General features: G+C 41.5%; 1 protein-coding gene across 2 annotated transcripts in view; it reads right to left on the bottom strand.

The window, feature by feature from the left end:
- The window catches only part of slc6a17 (solute carrier family 6 member 17), a 44865-nt gene that overhangs the window by 9240 nt on the left and 16530 nt on the right, over positions 1–19095 (bottom strand). The window contains exons 1-7 of one of the 2 annotated variants that reach the window (XM_084366608.1): positions 17308–17727; positions 12744–13165; positions 7624–7781; positions 4525–4651; positions 2678–2859; positions 1839–1949; positions 106–347 (exon numbers count right to left, since the gene is read on the bottom strand). In XM_084366608.1, the coding sequence (XP_084222734.1) occupies positions 106–347; positions 1839–1949; positions 2678–2859; positions 4525–4651; positions 7624–7781; positions 12744–13044 (1121 nt within the window). In that variant the 5' untranslated portion in view covers positions 13045–13165; positions 17308–17727. Of the gene's footprint in view, positions 1–105; positions 348–1838; positions 1950–2677; positions 2860–4524; positions 4652–7623; positions 7782–12743; positions 13166–17307; positions 17728–19095 lie in introns of those variants that run through there. The other variant, XM_084366609.1, reaches the window with a different exon arrangement.

Genomic DNA, 19095 nt, shown 5'->3' with positions numbered 1-19095 from the left:
TGGATGTGGAGAAGAGGGATGTGTCAGTGAGTGAAGGTTATAGTAAAAATGGCTGTCAGAAAGAGAGAGAGAGAGAGACAGTCAGGTAGCGTATGACACACTCACTCGACAACACACTTCTCGTTCATGACGTTGGCCTTGAACCCCAGGACGGCAAACACAACTAAAGTGGCCAGAATGGAGGTAACAAAGTTAATGATGGAGACCAGCGCTGCATCAAAGTGGCAGTTGTTGTCACGCTTGTTGTAGCTGGAGAAAGCGATGACGCCTCCGAAGCCGAGACCAAGGGCGAAGAAGACCTGCGTGGCTGCTTCTCTCCACACCTGCGGCTCCAACATTTTTTCAAGCTGGAGAGGAAAGGGGAAAAATGTCAAAGATTAGTGACCGATTAGTTCATATTTTCTGTCACTTATCCTCTTAAAAAACACTTGAACATTGATGTTCTTGCCACAAGTAGCTTTATGACTACATTCCTACGCTATATCCAACTGTGACATCACGTAAGTTAGTTTAAACATATAACCCTGTACTGTATGTCACTAGAGATGCACAGATCGATCGGCCAGAGACCTCGTAAGAGTCTTTAATGCATTTTGCTGTCATTTTCGGTCGCCGCTTTCTAACTCTGTTCTCTGCTCCTCTACTGCCATCCTGTGGCGGTGTTTTTTAAAACTGCAGGTCCACACACGGAGCAGAGCAGAGAAATGGACGTCACTCTTGTTGACGACAAATTGTGTTGTTATATAAGTAAAACATTGTAGTTGAGGGTTATAAAGGCAAAATAACAACATGGAATCCTTGTTGTTAGGACTCCTTCTGTTTGTACCTTTCACAATAAGAGTTCCTGCTGGACGTCATTTGTACAAAAAAGCCCTGTCCAGTGAGTGAGAGAAAGTCCTGTAGCCTGGCGCAGCTTTGGAGAAAATGTTATTATTGTAAACATACAAATGTTTGTGTGTGCTGTCAATTATAGTTTCAAATTGGAATTGGCAGTCCAGTCTTTTAAAAAATTGTGGGGAAATTGTGATCGGTGCATCTTTATCCATCATCCTCCTGTAATTCAGCATATTTAGTATCGTTTAGAATAAGAAACAGAACTGAAAAAAAGTTCTGTGGGTTTCAACAATACTTGGCCATGCAACATGTGTTTGTAGTAACAACCCCACATGTGAGTCCGTGGGAACTGAAATTAGAAAAAAAATAGGAGGAAATATTTAGGAGAAATTGTAACTTCCGCAAACAAAATATCTTATCTGGTCTCCAACTTAAGGCTTTTAGTTGTAATATTTCATAATGCAGTAACAGAGAAATCCATGTTTAGTTTTGTTGCAGTATAAACTGCACCGTGAGGTAAACCCTCAGCTTCTCAGTGACTCTCACCATTATTTACTACTTCTACTTTCACATTTGATGTCGGCAGACTGCAAAATGATTCACAATGTATGATCATATACAGATTCACTGTAATGTATGTATTTATAAATCTTCACCACTAGAGGGAAACATCAGCCCAACACATGAGACATTGTGGATATTAATGATATTTTCATATAAGTGGGGCTGAACGGCCTTCGTGGTAAATCAGCAAACCATCAACTGCTCGTGGCTGAACAGCTCGCAGAGACAAAGTGTCACTTATGTTACATTTGTTCGGCTGACAGTCTGTGAATGAAGGATCAGGACCAAGACAGTTATGAGCTAAAAGATTACATTTCTCCCTCCAGCAGGGCAGCAAACTACAACATGTTGTATTATTTTTATTGTAAAAATTCTGCTAAGGCATCCTCTTTTATAGTTGCTTCTTTTTTTGAGCCGAACAACCTCAGTTCTTCTCTCACCTTTGGGGTGAACATGTGAGCGATGCCGTCCACTGCTCCCTTCATCAGCAAGACTCGCACCAGGAAGCAGAAAAGCACCACGTACGGGAAGAGAGAGCTGAAGTACATCACCTAAGACAGAGAGAGAGTCAAGGACATCACACAGTGTTGCCATGGACACGCTTTTTCGGAGGCCTCACACATGGAGGACCAAACTGCAACCATGCACACACACGGACACGATGAATAAATCCCAAAACTGCTTTGTGTTTGCTTGGCACAGGAAAACTGTGAACTCTTACCAAATGTGGAGAGGAACTCTCTGAGGTTTGGAGAGATGAGTCAAAGATCCTTCCTACAGCGTTTTCAGGGAATCAATTCAGTACTGACTATGCTAATTGGATCACTCAGTCTAAAAACCGTGTCAAACCTTGGCGATCTGTGTATTTTCCTATTGAACATGTGGGCTGGATGTTTCTCTGTGGTATATGACTCACTCTCTGGATCCAGATTACAGGATGTTGTTGCAGTTGTTGCCAAACTGAGCATTTTCCATCTGCATTGTAAACCTCTCTTTGCTTGGTTCAGTTTAAGCTTATTAGTGTTGCATGTATCCCTCTTCCATAATATAGATGAGATCCAAAAATAGACTAATGCTGATGACGGGCTTACCTTTGACTGAAAGCATCAGCAGAGTGAAAAAACACTCACTGACATGGATGAATCATTGATTAAAAAAACAATTTTAAAGCTTTTGTTGAAATGATTTATTGTGTGCATCTTTACACAGCGTCTATGGCGTGTTAATCTCTATAGTTTGCAGGTTCGGCCCCTGCTGTGAAGCCATGGAGACCCCATACCTTCCCAGAGGACTGGATGCCCTTGATGACAGCCAGGCAGACCAGGATCCAAGCCACCAGCAGGGACAGCGTCATCTTCCAGTTCAGGCCGCCCGTGTCGTCGATGGAGCTGGTGATGTTGAGAGTCTGGCGGTACCAGAAGTAAGTGGTGGCTGAGCTCTTGTCACACTCTGGCACCACGACTACAACAAGGAAAGAGCAGGAAATGGAATAAAGAGTTCTCCAACAGTCAAGTAAGCACACATACCAAATCAGTGATGGCCAATTTGGTTAGAAGTTTCACAGGATATTTCTGTGATATAGTTGTATAAATGTAAATAAATGTATTTACAAGGACCCAGTGGTGGAAGAATTACTCAGATGTTTTTTGTTTGTTTTTTTACATAAAAGTCCCACAACCAAAATATAGTATATTTTAATACTACCCATGCATTCATGTAAAGGTAATTGCAGCTAGTCCAGGTTTAGATAATTACAACATAACAATGATTCATAATTTTAACCTACAAAATCTCCATCCTAACAACTAATCTTATCCTACTATCCATTCATTTCAAAGAAAACTCCTTAAAATAAGTGGACTGGTATGGGAGAGGAGTTGAAATCATCTCGTTTGACATAAATGACCTCCTAACTTGGAGATTTTAGAGTGTGTGTTTTGGATGTAAAATCTCAAAGGTGCTCTGTGGAGTTTTCTTGTAAACAAAGTTTCTGTTTACATTCAGTGTTGAGTGCACTTCCTTTCTCATATAACAGTTGCAAAGCCAATTTTTTTTACAGCCAGCTTACTGCTAGCACGCAATCGTCTTATTTCCTGCATTTGCTGATCAGGTCAAGTCAATTTCATTTATACAGAGCCAATTCACAACAAAAGTTGTCTCATGACACTTTTTAATTGGAGCAGGTCTAGACTGCTCTTTAATTAATTAACGGACACCCAACATTCCCCCATGAACAGTCCTCTGGTGCATTGCTATGTGTATTGGAGTGTTTCCACCACATTTAATTCAGTGAAATAGCGTTAAACCATTAGCAGTAACGTGCACCATGTCACCAAATTGCCTGTGCATGTGTGTCTTCATTCACTAGACAAACTAAATGGGGAGCGCTCATCATTAACGCTCAACAGCGCTACTAGATAACAACTGTACAGGGCCCCTTTAATCTGCAAAATAACAAGAAGCAGTTTACTATTAGATACATGAAATGGAATATTAAATACAGTAGTACAAAGTAGAGCAAAAAAAATACTCAAGTAAAGTAAAGGTACTTCATAATTGCATAATCCCACCACTGCACACAGCTGAACTAAATCCTATTGGACGCTTCGCGGCATCCCTGCTGCATTCATAATCATAAGCAGAGTCGACATCCTGCCCTCGAATGTTAATGAAAGCTGATGCCCTTTACTCTGCCAGAACCTGCATGTGCCTCCACCACAGGCTACCAGCTGACGCTGTCGGCCCGGTCATACCATCTGACGGGCCGTGCCAACAGAGCTGCCCTGTAGGACAAGGTGCAGGGCCATCTCTGCTTTAGAGAGAGCATGAGCACTTTTCTGTTGGCCTGCAGAGACACTGCTGCTCGACTGCAGAGCCACAGCGAGGCAAGCTGCTTCAATCCAAAGACGCGTTCTGCAGCTTTAAGCACCGCCCTGCGTAGCGCTGGGCAGAGTCTGCATCTGCTGAGATACTTTGCTGAATATGGAATTGTCTTGCAGGACTCTGCAGCATTCATTTTTCCTCCATGTGCTGGTGAGGGCTGTACAATAGAAAAAGCTCTTTTGTATGGGTGCTTGTCTGTTCCTGTACATCTCGATTACAGATTCAGCTGTGCTGTGCACTCACTGGCTTGCGTTCCATTTCTCTGGATGGGGCACTCAGCCCAAGGCAGTGGATACTGGAAAGACTGGAAGAAGTAGAAGATGCTCCAGCCGATAATCACGTTATAGTAGAGGCCAACAAAACCGCAAACCTGAGGGGAAATGAGAGCAAACAGGGATACTTATCATTTCTTAAAACAATCACTGTCTCACCATACAAATATACAAACACATGCAGCACAGGGGGCAAACAGCGTGCAGTTTGTTGAGGTGAACACCTCTTCTTGAGTCTGGGCACAGCCCTGAGCATACAGCTTAAGTCAGAGTTTGTATGAATTATTGAGCTGTTTGCTCTCAGCAGCCAAGGCTGGGTCCTCTATGAGAAGGTATTTATAGCTGCTGAATCTCCCGCTGCTACAGTACATCCGGGCTGCCACACGCCTCACTGCCCCAGGCCAGGCCTCTCCCTCCCCTCTTTTGCACCAGATTGATGAAATCACTATCAGAGGGACTGACTGACGCAGTGGATCACTGACTGACTGACTCAGCCTCTGACTGAATTTGTTTTAGGCTGATGATGCTGATGGGATGGGGACATGATGGGTCACTACACCTCCTGATGATGGGGACAGATTATGACAGTGATCAGCGCTGGTCTTTGCATGCTGCCTGCTCTGAAACATCAGGAGGAAGTAATGTCAGCTGGCAGAGGGAGTCAACAAGAATGAGCTGTATGGCACATTTGTTGTCTCTGCAGATGACATGTTCGCTGAGTCGACGAGTGAAAGTGAAAAAATTACCATCTTAGATACAACAACAGCTGGAATTGTTGTTTCAACATACACATTGCATTTCTTCAAAGCCTGCTGTAATATTTTATGCAATAAATATGTTACTATATCACTGTGTATGGCAAAAAAAGGATCATAAACTGCCAATAATATGTTTGATAATGGTAAGTTAATTATTCATTAATGCTCAACAGTTCAGTGTTAAGCCTTTAAAAATTAATCAAAAGACCTTTTTGGTTGTTAGTGTGTTTGAGAGGTCACAAGAGGCCCCATCCGTTGGTGTGTATCTTCTGTAATTGTAGCTTTGTTTATTGTTTTACAGCCTCAATGGCTCATTGTAAAGTGGAAAAATATGTCATGGGTTTTTCCACTTATGATAAAGCATCAAATATTATCGGGTTGTTAATAAATCAGCCTACCCGCAGCACTAAAAGTCCCTTTTATAGATACATTAAAGTGACAGGTGAGTGGAGAAAGAGGCTGTGGCCAACTCGAATTCATCTCACTTTGAATAGATTCCAATGAGAGGTTTTCAAGCTTGAAAAAATATCAAAACGCCCAAATAAAGAAGCTTCAAGAACCACTGCTACAGTACAGTCCACTTCACTGGACATTTTCCACTGTGAAAGCCACTGAATTAAACTGTTACTGACTTGACTTCATGCTGACCTTGTGAATCAAACTTCAGCCATGTACAGCCATCACACTTCAGCCTACAGAGGTTTAAGAGTTTGATATTTCAAAGGTACATTTTGCGTGTGTGGCCATGAAAATGTTTTAATTATGAATTAGAACATCTTATTACTGACCTGTACATAAAAAAATATTTACATTTAGGACTTAGTATGGATGGTAATGTTGGTCGGTCTGTCCACCACTCTGGTCCTGACTGAATGTACAGAAAAGCCAGACATTCATGTTCCCCAGAGGAAGAATCCTTATGACTTTAGTGATCCTGTTTCTCCTTTCTTCTAGCGCCACCACCAGGTTAATATTTCTGTTATTGAGTAAAATATCTCAACAACTATTGGATGGATAGCCATGAACTTTATTACAGACATTCATACTCCCCAGAAGTTAAAGTGTAATACATTATGGGATCCTTTAGCTTTTCATCTAGCACCATCATCAGGTCAAAATATCAATGTTTCTAATACTTTGGTTTATGACCAAAATAATCATCTTTTGGCCTTTTTCATGGCTTTATTGGACAACAAATCTGAAGAGTGACAGGAAACAGGATAAGAGAGAGGGGCGGTGACATGCAACAAAGGCGTCACAGTCTCTGTACATGGGGCACACTCTCTAACAACTTGTGTTTAATGCTAATTATCAAATATTAGCATACAAACACAATATCTAAGATAGCAAGCATGCTAAACATTAGCCTATTAGCGTTTCCATTGTGAGGACCATTAGCATGCTAATATTTTAACTTGAAGCATCACTGAGCCGATGTTTAGCCTCACAGATTTGCTAGCAAGGCTGTAGTCAAAGAGTGACAGCCATCAATCAAGACATAAGTGATAACCCTGTTTGGTAGAGTTGTGAAGTTGGGGGTCGCTATTTTAGGAGCCACTGGTTCTGGAGGTAAAAGTTCATTTCCATTTTCCCCATAGACAATGTCTCACATGACTCACAGTTGTTGCTCCTCTACAGATTATATGAGCATGAAACTCTCCTGGCAAGTAGTCCAAAATATTAACAGCTGCGTGAGATAATATGTGGTTCTTGGGGGAAAGAGAGTTTGAAGGTATAAGCTTGTGAACATTAAAAAGTCAGGAGGGAAGTTATCTATGAATCCCAAGAGACAGCTCTAAAGAGCTTTAAATCATGTCGTGAGCACCTCTAATGGCGGGTCAAAAGTAAAGATTATGCTGTTGACAAAACTGTTTTTATAATATGCACCTTAAATCCATTCAGTTTTAATTTTTGGGTCAACTTTGGTTGAATTGAGCAACTGTCAATCCTCATATTGTTAAAAACTGCAGAACCAAAGCCCTTTGAACTGGCTACAGTTCTGATTCAAGTCTCTCAATATTTTCTTCTTCATGACATCGCTGGATCGGTATTTCAGTATTTAGAGCAGTTTAACTAATTGAAACTGGTCCTGTCATAAACCTTTGTGATTGTTACATCATCAGGGATAGCCCTTGCTTTCTATTTTTTTAGAGTAATTTATTTTATTGTCGAAATAAGAAACTAAAATTAAATACCGAATAGATCAGCTCCAGAATCAGATGCCCCTCCCGTGTCACAGCTCGATTACACCCTACTATAAAATGAGACCAGTATGATGTGCTAATTGTTAATGAGGTCATGTGTGCACATACCATCAGACTGGAGACCCCGATACCTCCCAGCTGTGGGTAGACGTAGTTCCACACCCCGATGCTGCCACGTCTGATCCTCTGACCCACCGCCAGCTCCAGGAAGAACAAGGGGATGCCAATTAGGAGGAGGAGAATAGCGTAGGGCACCAGGTATGCACCTAAAAACGACAGAGGAACAGGGCAATACAAAATTATCTGAGTTTTTATCTGTCTGAGTTTCTTTGCGCTGTATTTAAAATCCATGTATAGTAAAGGACGAAGGCTTATTGTAAAACAGCAGAAGGGACATTATTAAATTCATTGTTAAAGCATCTATTTTTTATCCTCTATCACTCTAATTTCACTTCTCTTCCTCTCTTCCCTCTCGAACTCCCTCTTTCTTCCTCTTTCCCTTGTCATTATCAGCTTCCATTCACCACTTCGGCAGATACGACTGTCTTTTTTTGCAGAAGGGACAACAGAGAGAGATCTGCAAGCACTCAGAGACAACGAGTCACGTCCACTCCTGCTTACGTCAAGACATGAAGAGGCACCATGGTGACAATGCCATCGACAGCCAGAGAGGACGGGCTCATACTGATGGACAGCTGAAAGAGAGCAGCCTGTTTCAAGACTAAAAACAAACGACTGTGACGTCTGACTTGATCAAAAAAACCCTGATCACGTCGTGAGTGGCTATTAGAGCTAGCAGCAGACAAAGGAAACAAAGACAGGGACACAGAGTCATGTTACACGGTGGTATTATTATCTGGACTGTTAGAAGTGACTTCTGTGTGGCTGCCTACTTTCACTGATCTTTGATGTCTATTCTGAGCACACAGAACAGAAGAAAACAAAACGTGCTAGTGAGTAACTGCCTATTTTATTGGTTTTCCTCACAGATATTGCACTTCAGCCACACTGGTTGAGATGGTTCCTGTCCGTTTAAACAACTTGGCATTTCTTTTTGGTTTTCTTGATTGCTTATTCTAAAAACATATTCTTGATGAAAGTAGGTTATTGCACAATCAAGGCGTATAAATCCTGAATACATTACACATTTCAGGGAAACCGCAGAATTAAGAATACAGATAATCATGATTGGCACAATGAGGTCTACAGACTGATGAGTGTCTGCCTTGTCATATTGTTTGGTTCAGTCCTGAGAAGAGATATGTACGTGACTATATCCTAAGATTGCGTGCTTTATTTTTGATTATAGAAATTGGATTTCTTCTGAGTTCTAATATCTTATATATATATATATATATATATATATATATATATATATATATATATATATATAATATACTCAGAAATATTTATTTTTTCCCTAACTGAATGAACAAGCTGTTCTCAGAGGAATATAAGGTCCCCAGAACACTGTTTGAATCTAGAAAGGTGGCAGGGTCCGCCAAATATAAACAAGGTAAAACTGTATGAAATTGTGTTGCCCTTTAAGGTCATTTTGTTTATTCGGTTAATTCATTAATTAAAATGAAGAGTTTGTTTATCTATTTCTTTAAGGCATTCTAAAAAAAATCAGTCATTGATTTTTCTCTGCTGATTAAAATTTCTTCCCCAAAAATTACCTAGTGCACCTTTAAAGGACACTATGTTTCAAGCATTGTTAAAAAAAAAAAAAATCTATACTTAAGAACATCAAACAGTTAACTAATGTCACTTAGCTGTAATACAAACTTCAACCGGTTTGATATTGTGCCAATCAACTGAATTGGCATTTGCCATGTTACGTTACGTTAAGTTAGGTGGAGATAACTAGGAGCATGTGACTAGTAAGCAGGGATAGCCGATTTTCAAATTAAAAGCCCACTAGTGTTTCAGTGAAAAGAAAAGCGTTCATTTCTTAACAAGGTTTTTATGAAATGTCGGTGCTACCATCTGTTCCCCTGATTCGCTCAGCTTTAGTCTTATTTCATTTGTTATTATTTTGATGTTAAACTTTAGACTAAGACAAGCTGAAATGTTGTTGTGAGAAATTGCAGTTGCCCTGATGGACTGTAGTGCTGCTACACTCAGCACATCGGCTCTCATTATGTTCTTCTTGGGAGCATTCTCGTACGATATCTAGTAGTGATATTTGGTATTACCGATCCATTCCTGTTTAACCAGTCTGAACATTTTTAGTGTAGATTTCAATTAATTTTGCTGCAGATATTGATGATCTGCAGAATGTTTTGGGTGACTTCTTGACTGTCCTGTGCACATCCAGCCCCCACAGAGGATAAACCCATGTCCTCCTGTGTGTTCTGTCATCACTTTGGCGTCACAGCTTCAGAAAGAAGACTAGAAATGCTAGAAGCAGCCAGTTCATTTTTCCTGAAATAAGGTTAACGTGGTCCTTTTGTCTGGTCTGAACCACTGTGAACTACAGTGAAGACAAATGTTTTCATCAGTATCCAAGCTCCACCAGGACACAAACAAGATAATAGGAATTAATTACTTGACTTATTTATTTGTTAGACAAAATCATTTAGAGTAATTTGTCTTTGGCTTCTACTGCTTCACTGAGGCAGGCTCGGCTAGATAGGTGAGGTAAGTAAGCCTGTCAACTTATTTGTGCTTTGTTTCCATATTTTCTTGTGAAGTATACAACATTTTTTTGACTGTTATCGGTTTTCTAGATGGACTGGAGACAGTTTGTCCTCTTCTGTGAGACAAGCCCAGACAAGACAATGCAGCACCGCCTACTGAGATAAATTCAGCAGAGGATACACACAATGTGCACACACATACACACACAGATTAAAATTATCCAGCGTTGTTATATCATGCATTTCAAATAACCTCTTTACACACACACCTCCCACACAAGGTAGAACCGACAATGTCTGAAAGCCCAGGAAATCAGTGTTTACTCTTCCACTTCCTCCATCTTAGTCATCACCACCCTCTCATCTCTACACAATACCAGTAAATCACAATAGCAAAGAGATAAGGCTGAGAAGCCTGCAAGGAAAGCAAATACAGACTAAAACTCACCAAATAACTACATCCCTCAATGTGCCCTCATCCTGTTGAGGAGAAGCTATCTTGTCCAGTCTGCTGACGACACAACCTCACAAAGTCTGAGAAATGTTGAAGAGACTGCCCCTCTGACTTGCACGATTAGTTGGCTAATTGGGTGACAGGACGCAATTTATCAAGGAGGAGGAGGCTGCAGCTCCTTCAGCAGGCAAACTGAGCAGTACTGAAGTATGGGAGGAGGGATAAAGGTGCAGCACCAGCCATATGTACTGGAAATTGGTATATACTGAAATGTATGCAAAATTACATGTGAAATTATCAACTTGATGTTTATTGTAATTAATTGTTCTTCCTTGTACGTCTACACACACATTTTATTTTTAATTGCAATCTGCTTGAATCACTTATATGGCGACAGAACTTTGTGAAATTATAAAATCACCCTACAATCCCACCAAAAGCTGACATATAATATCAGTTCATTCTCTTTAGGGGATTGTTTCAAATTTTGAGAAATAAGCCTTTTCAATTTCTTGCCAAGAATTTCATGAGAAGATCGATACCACTCACATGTCAGTTCTGTAAATAGGCTATGAAGCTACCACTAGCCGCCAGTTAGCTTAGCTTTTTCTTTGCTTAGCGCCAAAGACCAGAAACAGGAGAAAAGCTAGCTGTCTTTAGTTTACAAAATCCACCCACCAACTCCTCTAAAGCTCACTAATTAATATGTTACATCTTTATTGTTCAATGGTACCAGGCTACAGTAGCTGTTTTCCCCTAATTTCAGTCTTCGTGCTAGGCTAACTGGCAGCTGGTTGGTCAAAAATATTGTTATTCGATTTTGTCGTCCAGTCCTAGCATTTACAAAGCGCTTTTGGAGAGATTTCAAAATATCAAGATATGTATTCTGTATCACAAAATCATGTCAATCATCTACATCATGCTACTGTCACTGCAACAAGGCCTGGAGAGTTGGTTAAGATAGCCTGCTGATAAAATGCTGTCGAGTGCTGCTCAATAAAAACCATAAAATGTGCTCGCAGTAGTCGTTTGAGTTATTGAAAGAACCCACCATGACAGAAGTAAAGCTACAGGACCCTAGTAAGGAGAAGTTTAAGTTTCCCTGGGACCCACTGAAATAACCACCTGTGGATCCCCTGTAAACAACCTGTAAACATCCCTCTGAGTGGTGTCGATCTTCTCATTTAACTCTCACCAAGAAAGCGAATAGGAGTATTTCCCAAAATGTCAACTATTCATTTAAAATGAAGGAAGATGGACGCAGAGAACGGATGCTACATGTATGTGTACACAGCTTTTTATCAATCAAATAATGCTGTAGCAAGAGCCAACAATGATTAACTCCAGTACTGAATTTCTTTATCACATCCTGGATTATTTTATGATCATTCTGCAGTATATAAGTATTTTCTTTTCACTTTTCTAATTCCTCAGACTGTCTAAAAAGCAGATGGTTAATGACTCAGACTAATGTGCAGTGCTAAGATGATGAGGCACTTCTGACAAGTGCAACATTTTAGGTGGTTGAAACTGTCACCACGCTGGTCTGTCCCTGGGCGACACGCCGGGCAGAGTAATTGGGTTAGCGCTGTGTGTGTGAGTCAAGAACAACAACAGACAGAAAATACACAACAGTACTTATCGACTTTATCTGGTGGAGGAAATATGAGCTAAATTAGTTGAAATTGCTGAAGTATTTCTTTCTGTAATGTGATGCAAATGAAGGTTTTATGAGCTAGAGCCAATCACAGGGCATTCTCAGTCAATTCAGGTTTTAGAAAATAGCTCCCAGACACAGAACGCTATCATGGACAAGACAGACGCGCAAATCCAATGCTCAAACAAAAGCATAAAACCGAAATTTGAACATGCTATTAAGTTAACTACTCGCATCTGGCAGCTTATTTCAGTGAGGATTTTACACAACTAATAAAAAAAAATGTGCATTAACAGCGTTGACTCAGCACAACATTTCTCGCTGTTCACAATTACTCAGCACCCTGAGGGGACACATGTTCTCGATGGGTGGCCCAATTAGGAACCGACTTCCAAACCTGGGAAGTGTTACTATGCTTAGCAACACAAACATTTGGATTCAACGGACAGTGAACTATTAACATCCATCCACCTACCTCCACCGTTCTTCTGACACAGGTAAGGGAACCTCCAGACGTTACCCAGGCCCACAGAAAAGCCCACCTGGGCCAAGATGTACTCCAGCTTGTTGTTCCAGGCCGGTCGGCCGTCCTCAGCGTCTGGGTCAGGGGAGGGCAGCAGGGCCTTTACCGGAGCAGTCGAGCCAGGACTCAGACCCATACTCATTTGGCTGCTCTTATAGTCCATGGGGTGCTCCAGGGACAGCAGGTCAGCCACCGACTCGGTGACCGGCTCATTGCTGTGCTCCCGCTGGGTCACCTTGGTGTTCTTTGGCATGGCTGCAACGCAGGGGCTCCTTCAGGTCGAGTGCGGTGAAGTCAAAGAGGAGAGCCTGAGGAGACTGACTGGAGGAACCAGGAGGAAGTAGGGAAAGGAAAGTTGTGCTTGTTTCTTAAATCTGTGAAGAGAAGAGACAGACAGGAAATGTAGGAGTTTAGGATGACCAAAGTACTTTTTTCTGCCTAAACCATAAATGTTATTATAACCACTTCTCATGTGAAGTTTTTCTTTCTCATCATATGAATTTGGTGAGCTTGTGCCATTAACAACTTTAAATTAAAGGGCAACTCCACCAATTTTACACTTTACAGTGTGTTTACAGGGCTTGGCGAGAACTATTGCATATGTAAAAAAACTCAAAGTAGTGTGAAGTGTTTTGTGTCTGCAGATGAAGCTGCATGTAATCTGATAAACTGCATTCAGTTGCTAAATTTGCATTGTGGGTAATGTAGGGTTTTGAAAAGCAGTCCACTGTTGGAGTCATTAAGAAAAGTTAAAAAACAATGATCAAAATCGATAAAGAACCAGTGATATCACCACACAGTCTTCTTCTTCTTTTAAAAATTGGGCGCCTACATTACCCAGAATGCAACTTTGCCACCAAGTGACATCACTAGAGGCAATTTATCAGATTACATGCAGCTTCCCTCTGAAGACATGATTATTAAGTAAAACTACAAAATATTCTCTGGTTCCAGCTTCTCAAATGTGAATATTTGCTGATTTTCTAACACTTCTATGATGTTTTTTGGGTTTGAACTGCTGGTTGGACAATAATTAATTCTTTGAGAAAATAATGAGATTGAGTGATAATGAAATTAATCACTGCAGCCCCTCACAGTACGACAGTTTAGGAGCCAGACATGTGACAAGTTACTTTAAACATTTATTTTCAGAATCACGGGGCCTGCCTCTCCTGTTCTCTCTCTAGTGCATAGAGTACTTTAAAATGGTAGTAAAACTGCAGCACTTTAGAGCCATAAGTGAGGTATTTCACTAATCCACTTCATTACGTTGAATGAGACCCAAAAATTCAATTACAATCCATTTAACAGCAGAGCCCATTATACTAAAACTGAGTCATGTGAACAGCGTGAATAGCGGTGTGTCTGTGTGTGTTACTGCTGCTCTCAGGAGAACGCAGAACAATAAAACTAAAGCCTCTAAGCACAGATTTCATCAGTTATTAGTGTCTGTATTTGTTTCTCATCACGCTGCTTCAACATCTTGTTTTAAGATTTCAGTGGCTGTCATGAAAGAATCCGGTAGTCCACATGGCTCCTTTTGTTGCCCGGAAAGTTAGTTTCTTAAAGTTCTCGGGCATGTGTTAGCTTTTCAGAGGCCCGCTGATAATCCTACAATCCTGTGCATGGTGCCTCCCTGAAGGGGAACTGGCATGGATAACAATACAGTATCAGAGTTATTGTGTCAGATGTTATAAAAGGGCTGATTCTTCTGCATAAATGAGGGTTTTACAGTTATTGTTTTAGTGGCGGTGGTAAGTCGACCAGATCCTGACAAATCTCATCTTATGTTTCTTTAGTTTGTAGATAACAAGCTGAGCAATAAACACACTGATTAAACAGGCACCAATTTAATATTGCTCTCCTATATCAGACTCGTGATGGATACTATAATATTTTTAAAAAGACAATGGCCTCAAGCAAAGTTCACTTTGTGCTAACTTGGCTCCCTATGACTTTTTTCATCTTCCAACAATGATTAACGTATGTAGTAATATTCCCCAAGTAAACAAGCTCTGATGTGTTAAATTGGTGGAGTTCCCCTTTAAAGGTACAATATCTAAGAACTGACGTCTTGTTGAATTCATACTTAATACAAATGGGGGGAAGCACATCACTTCCACATCAGAATAACCACTAACTGCTGCTAACTGCAGTTACCATTAACTGGTTAGCTCAGTTAGCTGTGCAGCAAGCAGCCCAGAATGGGAGCTTGGAGCACCGGGGGAGAGTTGGGCCGAGGCTAGCTGGTTATTCTAACTTTAATAACCCTGTAACACAATACAAAGATGTCATAATTTCAAAACTGTTATTTTTTCACGTTCTGCTGATAATTTCAGTGAATTTTTGAAAATTCTTGCATATTGTACCTTTAAATCTATCTGCTGAGTGAAATAGCTCTCTGCTCTATGATGATGTTAGTGGTCTTTATTTCCACCTCTATAAAACACTGGGAAACCCTGTAAACACTGAGATCTAATCTGTTTCAATTAAAATGGAAATTTGTGGCTGCAAGCATGAAACACTCAAAGTAACAAGATCCTTGACCTTTACAGGCTGGTGTTGGAAAATTGCATGAAAACATTGAAAGAAAGTTAGCATTTACTGTACGTAAACTAATTAACTAAAGGTCAGCCTAAACCTGAACAATGCAGACAACCTGGGTTAAATTAAAAATAAAGCAGCTACAGGATCAGAAAACAACAGAAACCAGACTTAGATAGATTTTGGGAGTTTGCTGTGTGGGATGGATGAGATCCGGCTTTTCACTCAAGAGCAGAGAATAGAAACCGGAGGTGTTTGATCTGCAGACAAGACCTCTGATTTAAAAACAGATGCAGCCGACTGAAATCAAAGACCGTCTTTTATTCACAATGACTTCTCAAGAACGGTTGCCAGCCTGCTGGACTCTAAGCCCGCCCGGAGGCCGCACCAGCAGCACGCACATCGCATTCCTCAACAGTGGCTGTAAGCCCCTGCAGTCACGACACGCAGCGGCTCCGATGCTGAGAGCTCCACACAGATCCTGGAACAGCAGCGACCTTTCCCACAGCAGTCTACAACTCCACGGTAGTGAGTCATCAACAAAGCCTCGCCGAATGAGGTGTGAAGTCATGACGTGCATGTTTGCAAACAAAAACGATTTTCTGGCCGAGCTGCAGAGATTTTGAAGCTCTGAAACACTGCTCGCGCGATGTTTTGCTCTACTTTTCTTGTGACTGGAAATGCTTGCATAGTCAGTAACAAACTGTCCCAATTTCTACTGCTTGGTTTGGGTGACGGTGGCCCTTTAAAGAAAAATGTCCGCTCTCTGTGCAGGGAAAGTTTTCGATGAAAAAATCGCCAGCAACTTTCAGAGTTTCACAGTATGCGCTGACACAGATGGCACTGTACACAGACAGCAGGACTTCACACACAGTGCAAGACACACTGACAGATTATGACTCAGAATTTGGTCTCCATGTGAGGGAAACATAGCGAGAGGAGGCAAGAAGAGGTCTTGTCTTCCATGATACTGTGAAAAAGTGGACTGAAGAGAGAAACAGGCATGATGGAGAAGGTGCAGCAGAGAGTCAAGTGTGTATTTACTATGCTGACAGACCCCAACATGTGTGAGTCCTACATGTTCCTAAGTCTCCGTACACAGTTTGGCGTGATGATGTAACAGCACAGGTTCCCTGTTTCTCACTCTCACTTTTATCTAATCTGGTTGCTAGGCAATGGCTCTTCCTGCAAAATTGAAATCCCATCCCCGCAGTTTCAGTGGTCGCCTATCTCTCCTCTCAGCATCTCAAAAGGACAGACATGAAATCCCCCTGAGGGTCGGCTGCAAATAACATGGGGCTGCTGTGACAGGACTGAGGAGGGGGCGATAGATTGTGGCTTATAACTGGGGGTGCTGGTCTGTTGTTGTGGGATCTATTATAGTGTCAATCGGGCAGCCATCACAGACAGAAAATGGTGTCATTCTAGAAGATAAGGTTTGGATAGACGTCACTCAGTAATGATAAATTGCTTTGCAGCCCAGTGGGATTTGATCCTGCTCATCACAGTGACTCTGGCAGGTACCAAACAGCACCTGCACGGCCATGTTCACGGCTCTTTCATCAACATCACACGCAGGCCCGTGTGTAACCCTCTCTGCGTGGATATAACCTCTGATGCCTTGTCAAGGTCAAATGAATCACCTAATAACGGCAATGCGGGGATGCAAACAACACCGACACGAGTGAGCGGGTGATCAGCGGCCCCGCAGTGTGTCACGCTCGAGCCAAGTGTGGCCACACATGGCGCGGCGTCGTCAAAAAAAAACAAAACGGCGGATTAATGAGCGACGCTCGCCGTCAATGTTGCGGCGAAATCACCATTTGTCATGTGATGTGATGTGCTGACTATCAAGTCAAATCAGGAGGGAAAGTATCGCTGGTGAATCGAGCGGTGGACAGTAAATTCATCACAGAGACGCAAATCTAAACAGATCAAATTAAGAAAATGCGCACAAGAGCGTCGTTCTTACCTTAATGTGGCGTGCAGAGGTGGTTAAAACGTCCGAGTCCGCCTGACAGTGTGAATCCTGAAGTGATGGTCGGTGTCTTCATTCAGGCTCTGTGTCCGTGTGCAACATCTCTGCGCGCAACGAGATGCGGGATCACACAGCTTCCAGTCACACAGGGGCGCATGGTGCGTAAAGTCTGACGCACGAGCTGAACGCCTGGCCACAAGTTTGGTTACTACAATGACATTAGCTCGTGCAGGTGAAGATGAGGATGAAGGCTCACTGCAGCCGCCTGTCGCTTTAACGATGCTCTCTGCAGAAATCAGCCGCTCGCACCTCTGGTTTCCACGTGGCTCCGGCTCGTGTTATGGGATAAATCAGCAGCTCCCTGTAGGATGGAGAAGTTACTATGGAAAGTCACGACGATGTCTGACGCAGGTTTGAGTCACTCGATCGTGCGCACGTCAGCACGAGATACATAAAAAAAAAACAACCCAACCTCTGCAGTGTTCACAGGACGTCACATAGGTAGACTGCGACCAGGAGCATCAAAATCACTGTCTGAATATGCTGCTTGTGCAAATGATGTTTGGATTGACCAAAATGCAGCTAAAAACACTTATTATTATTATTATTATTATTATTGTCATTATTATTATTATTATTATTAGTAGTAGTAGTATTACCACACTGCTTTATATTCCCCTGACACATTAAAGGAAAAGTTTACACAAAAATATAAATTCACTCATTATCTACTAACTCTCAAGTCAACAGAAAGCCTCACAACAAAACAGCGTTGCAGCATTCTCCTAAACCACTAAAGTAGATGGGGACTCGTTTAAAGCTTAAAAAAAAAAAAAAAAACAATTGTAAAAAAAACATAAAATGGCCCCATATCTGACATAATCCCTGTGTCATTGGTGTTAATATGGTCTTTTCAAATCAATCTGGATGAGCTGTATGGAGCTGGGGTTTTTTTGTGTTTTTTTTAACGCAAACAAGTCCCCATCTACTTCAGATGTTTAGGAGAATGCTATAATGCTGTTTTGCTGTGAAGCTTCAGAAATGTTTTGTTAACTATGAAACTTCTCCCGCCTTTCCATCTGCATGAGTGTGGGTATAAAATGAGTGAATTTGTATTTTTGGTAAACTTATCCTTTAATGTGTCAGGGTAATGTAAAGCACCATGGGGAAATCTGACGACAGATCTGTTTTCATCATCATCAGAAAAGATCATTTTTGGGTGAACTTTTCCTTTAATCTCTATTACAGGGCAGGTACTGGATGTTAATACCTTTAATAGACATGTCAGACTTGTTGTGTTAGGCCCACAGTGATGTAGACTTAAACAGGTGTGAAAAGACAGTGCTTCCTAATGGACGTTCCTCAAGTGTAGATAATTTGTGGCGAAGTCATTTTTCTCTCTGACACCAGCAATTTATTCTGCCCTTGGCTCTGCCTGCCGCGGCCCCGCGCTCCATATTTCTTCTCACAGCTCACTGGGTGTTTTTTTATCGCCACAAAATAGACGACAGTGAAGTTTGCGTGACCTTGTTTTTGACATTTTGCATGTAATTGTTTGCCCACATGATAATGAGGAGGTGGATCATTATTCAGACAACTCCATTTTGAATTTCTCAGGTTACCTTTCAGTTTGAAGTGTCAGCTCGTGGCAACATCCTCTCAAACCTTGAGGGTGGAAACGAGGCTAGAACAAGCGGTGAGTGGTTTTGTTTTTGTTGTCGTGAAATTATAAAAATAGCCTGTGTGAGTCAAACAAGCACACCGTTTGTATTTGGAAACTGA

Source organism: Pagrus pagrus, assembly GCF_965226575.1.
Source record: "Pagrus pagrus genome assembly, chromosome: 11".
Taxonomy (NCBI): domain Eukaryota; kingdom Metazoa; phylum Chordata; class Actinopteri; order Spariformes; family Sparidae; genus Pagrus; species Pagrus pagrus.
Note: the sequence above shows the minus strand (reverse complement) of the source record. Positions and strands in the feature narration are given on the sequence as shown.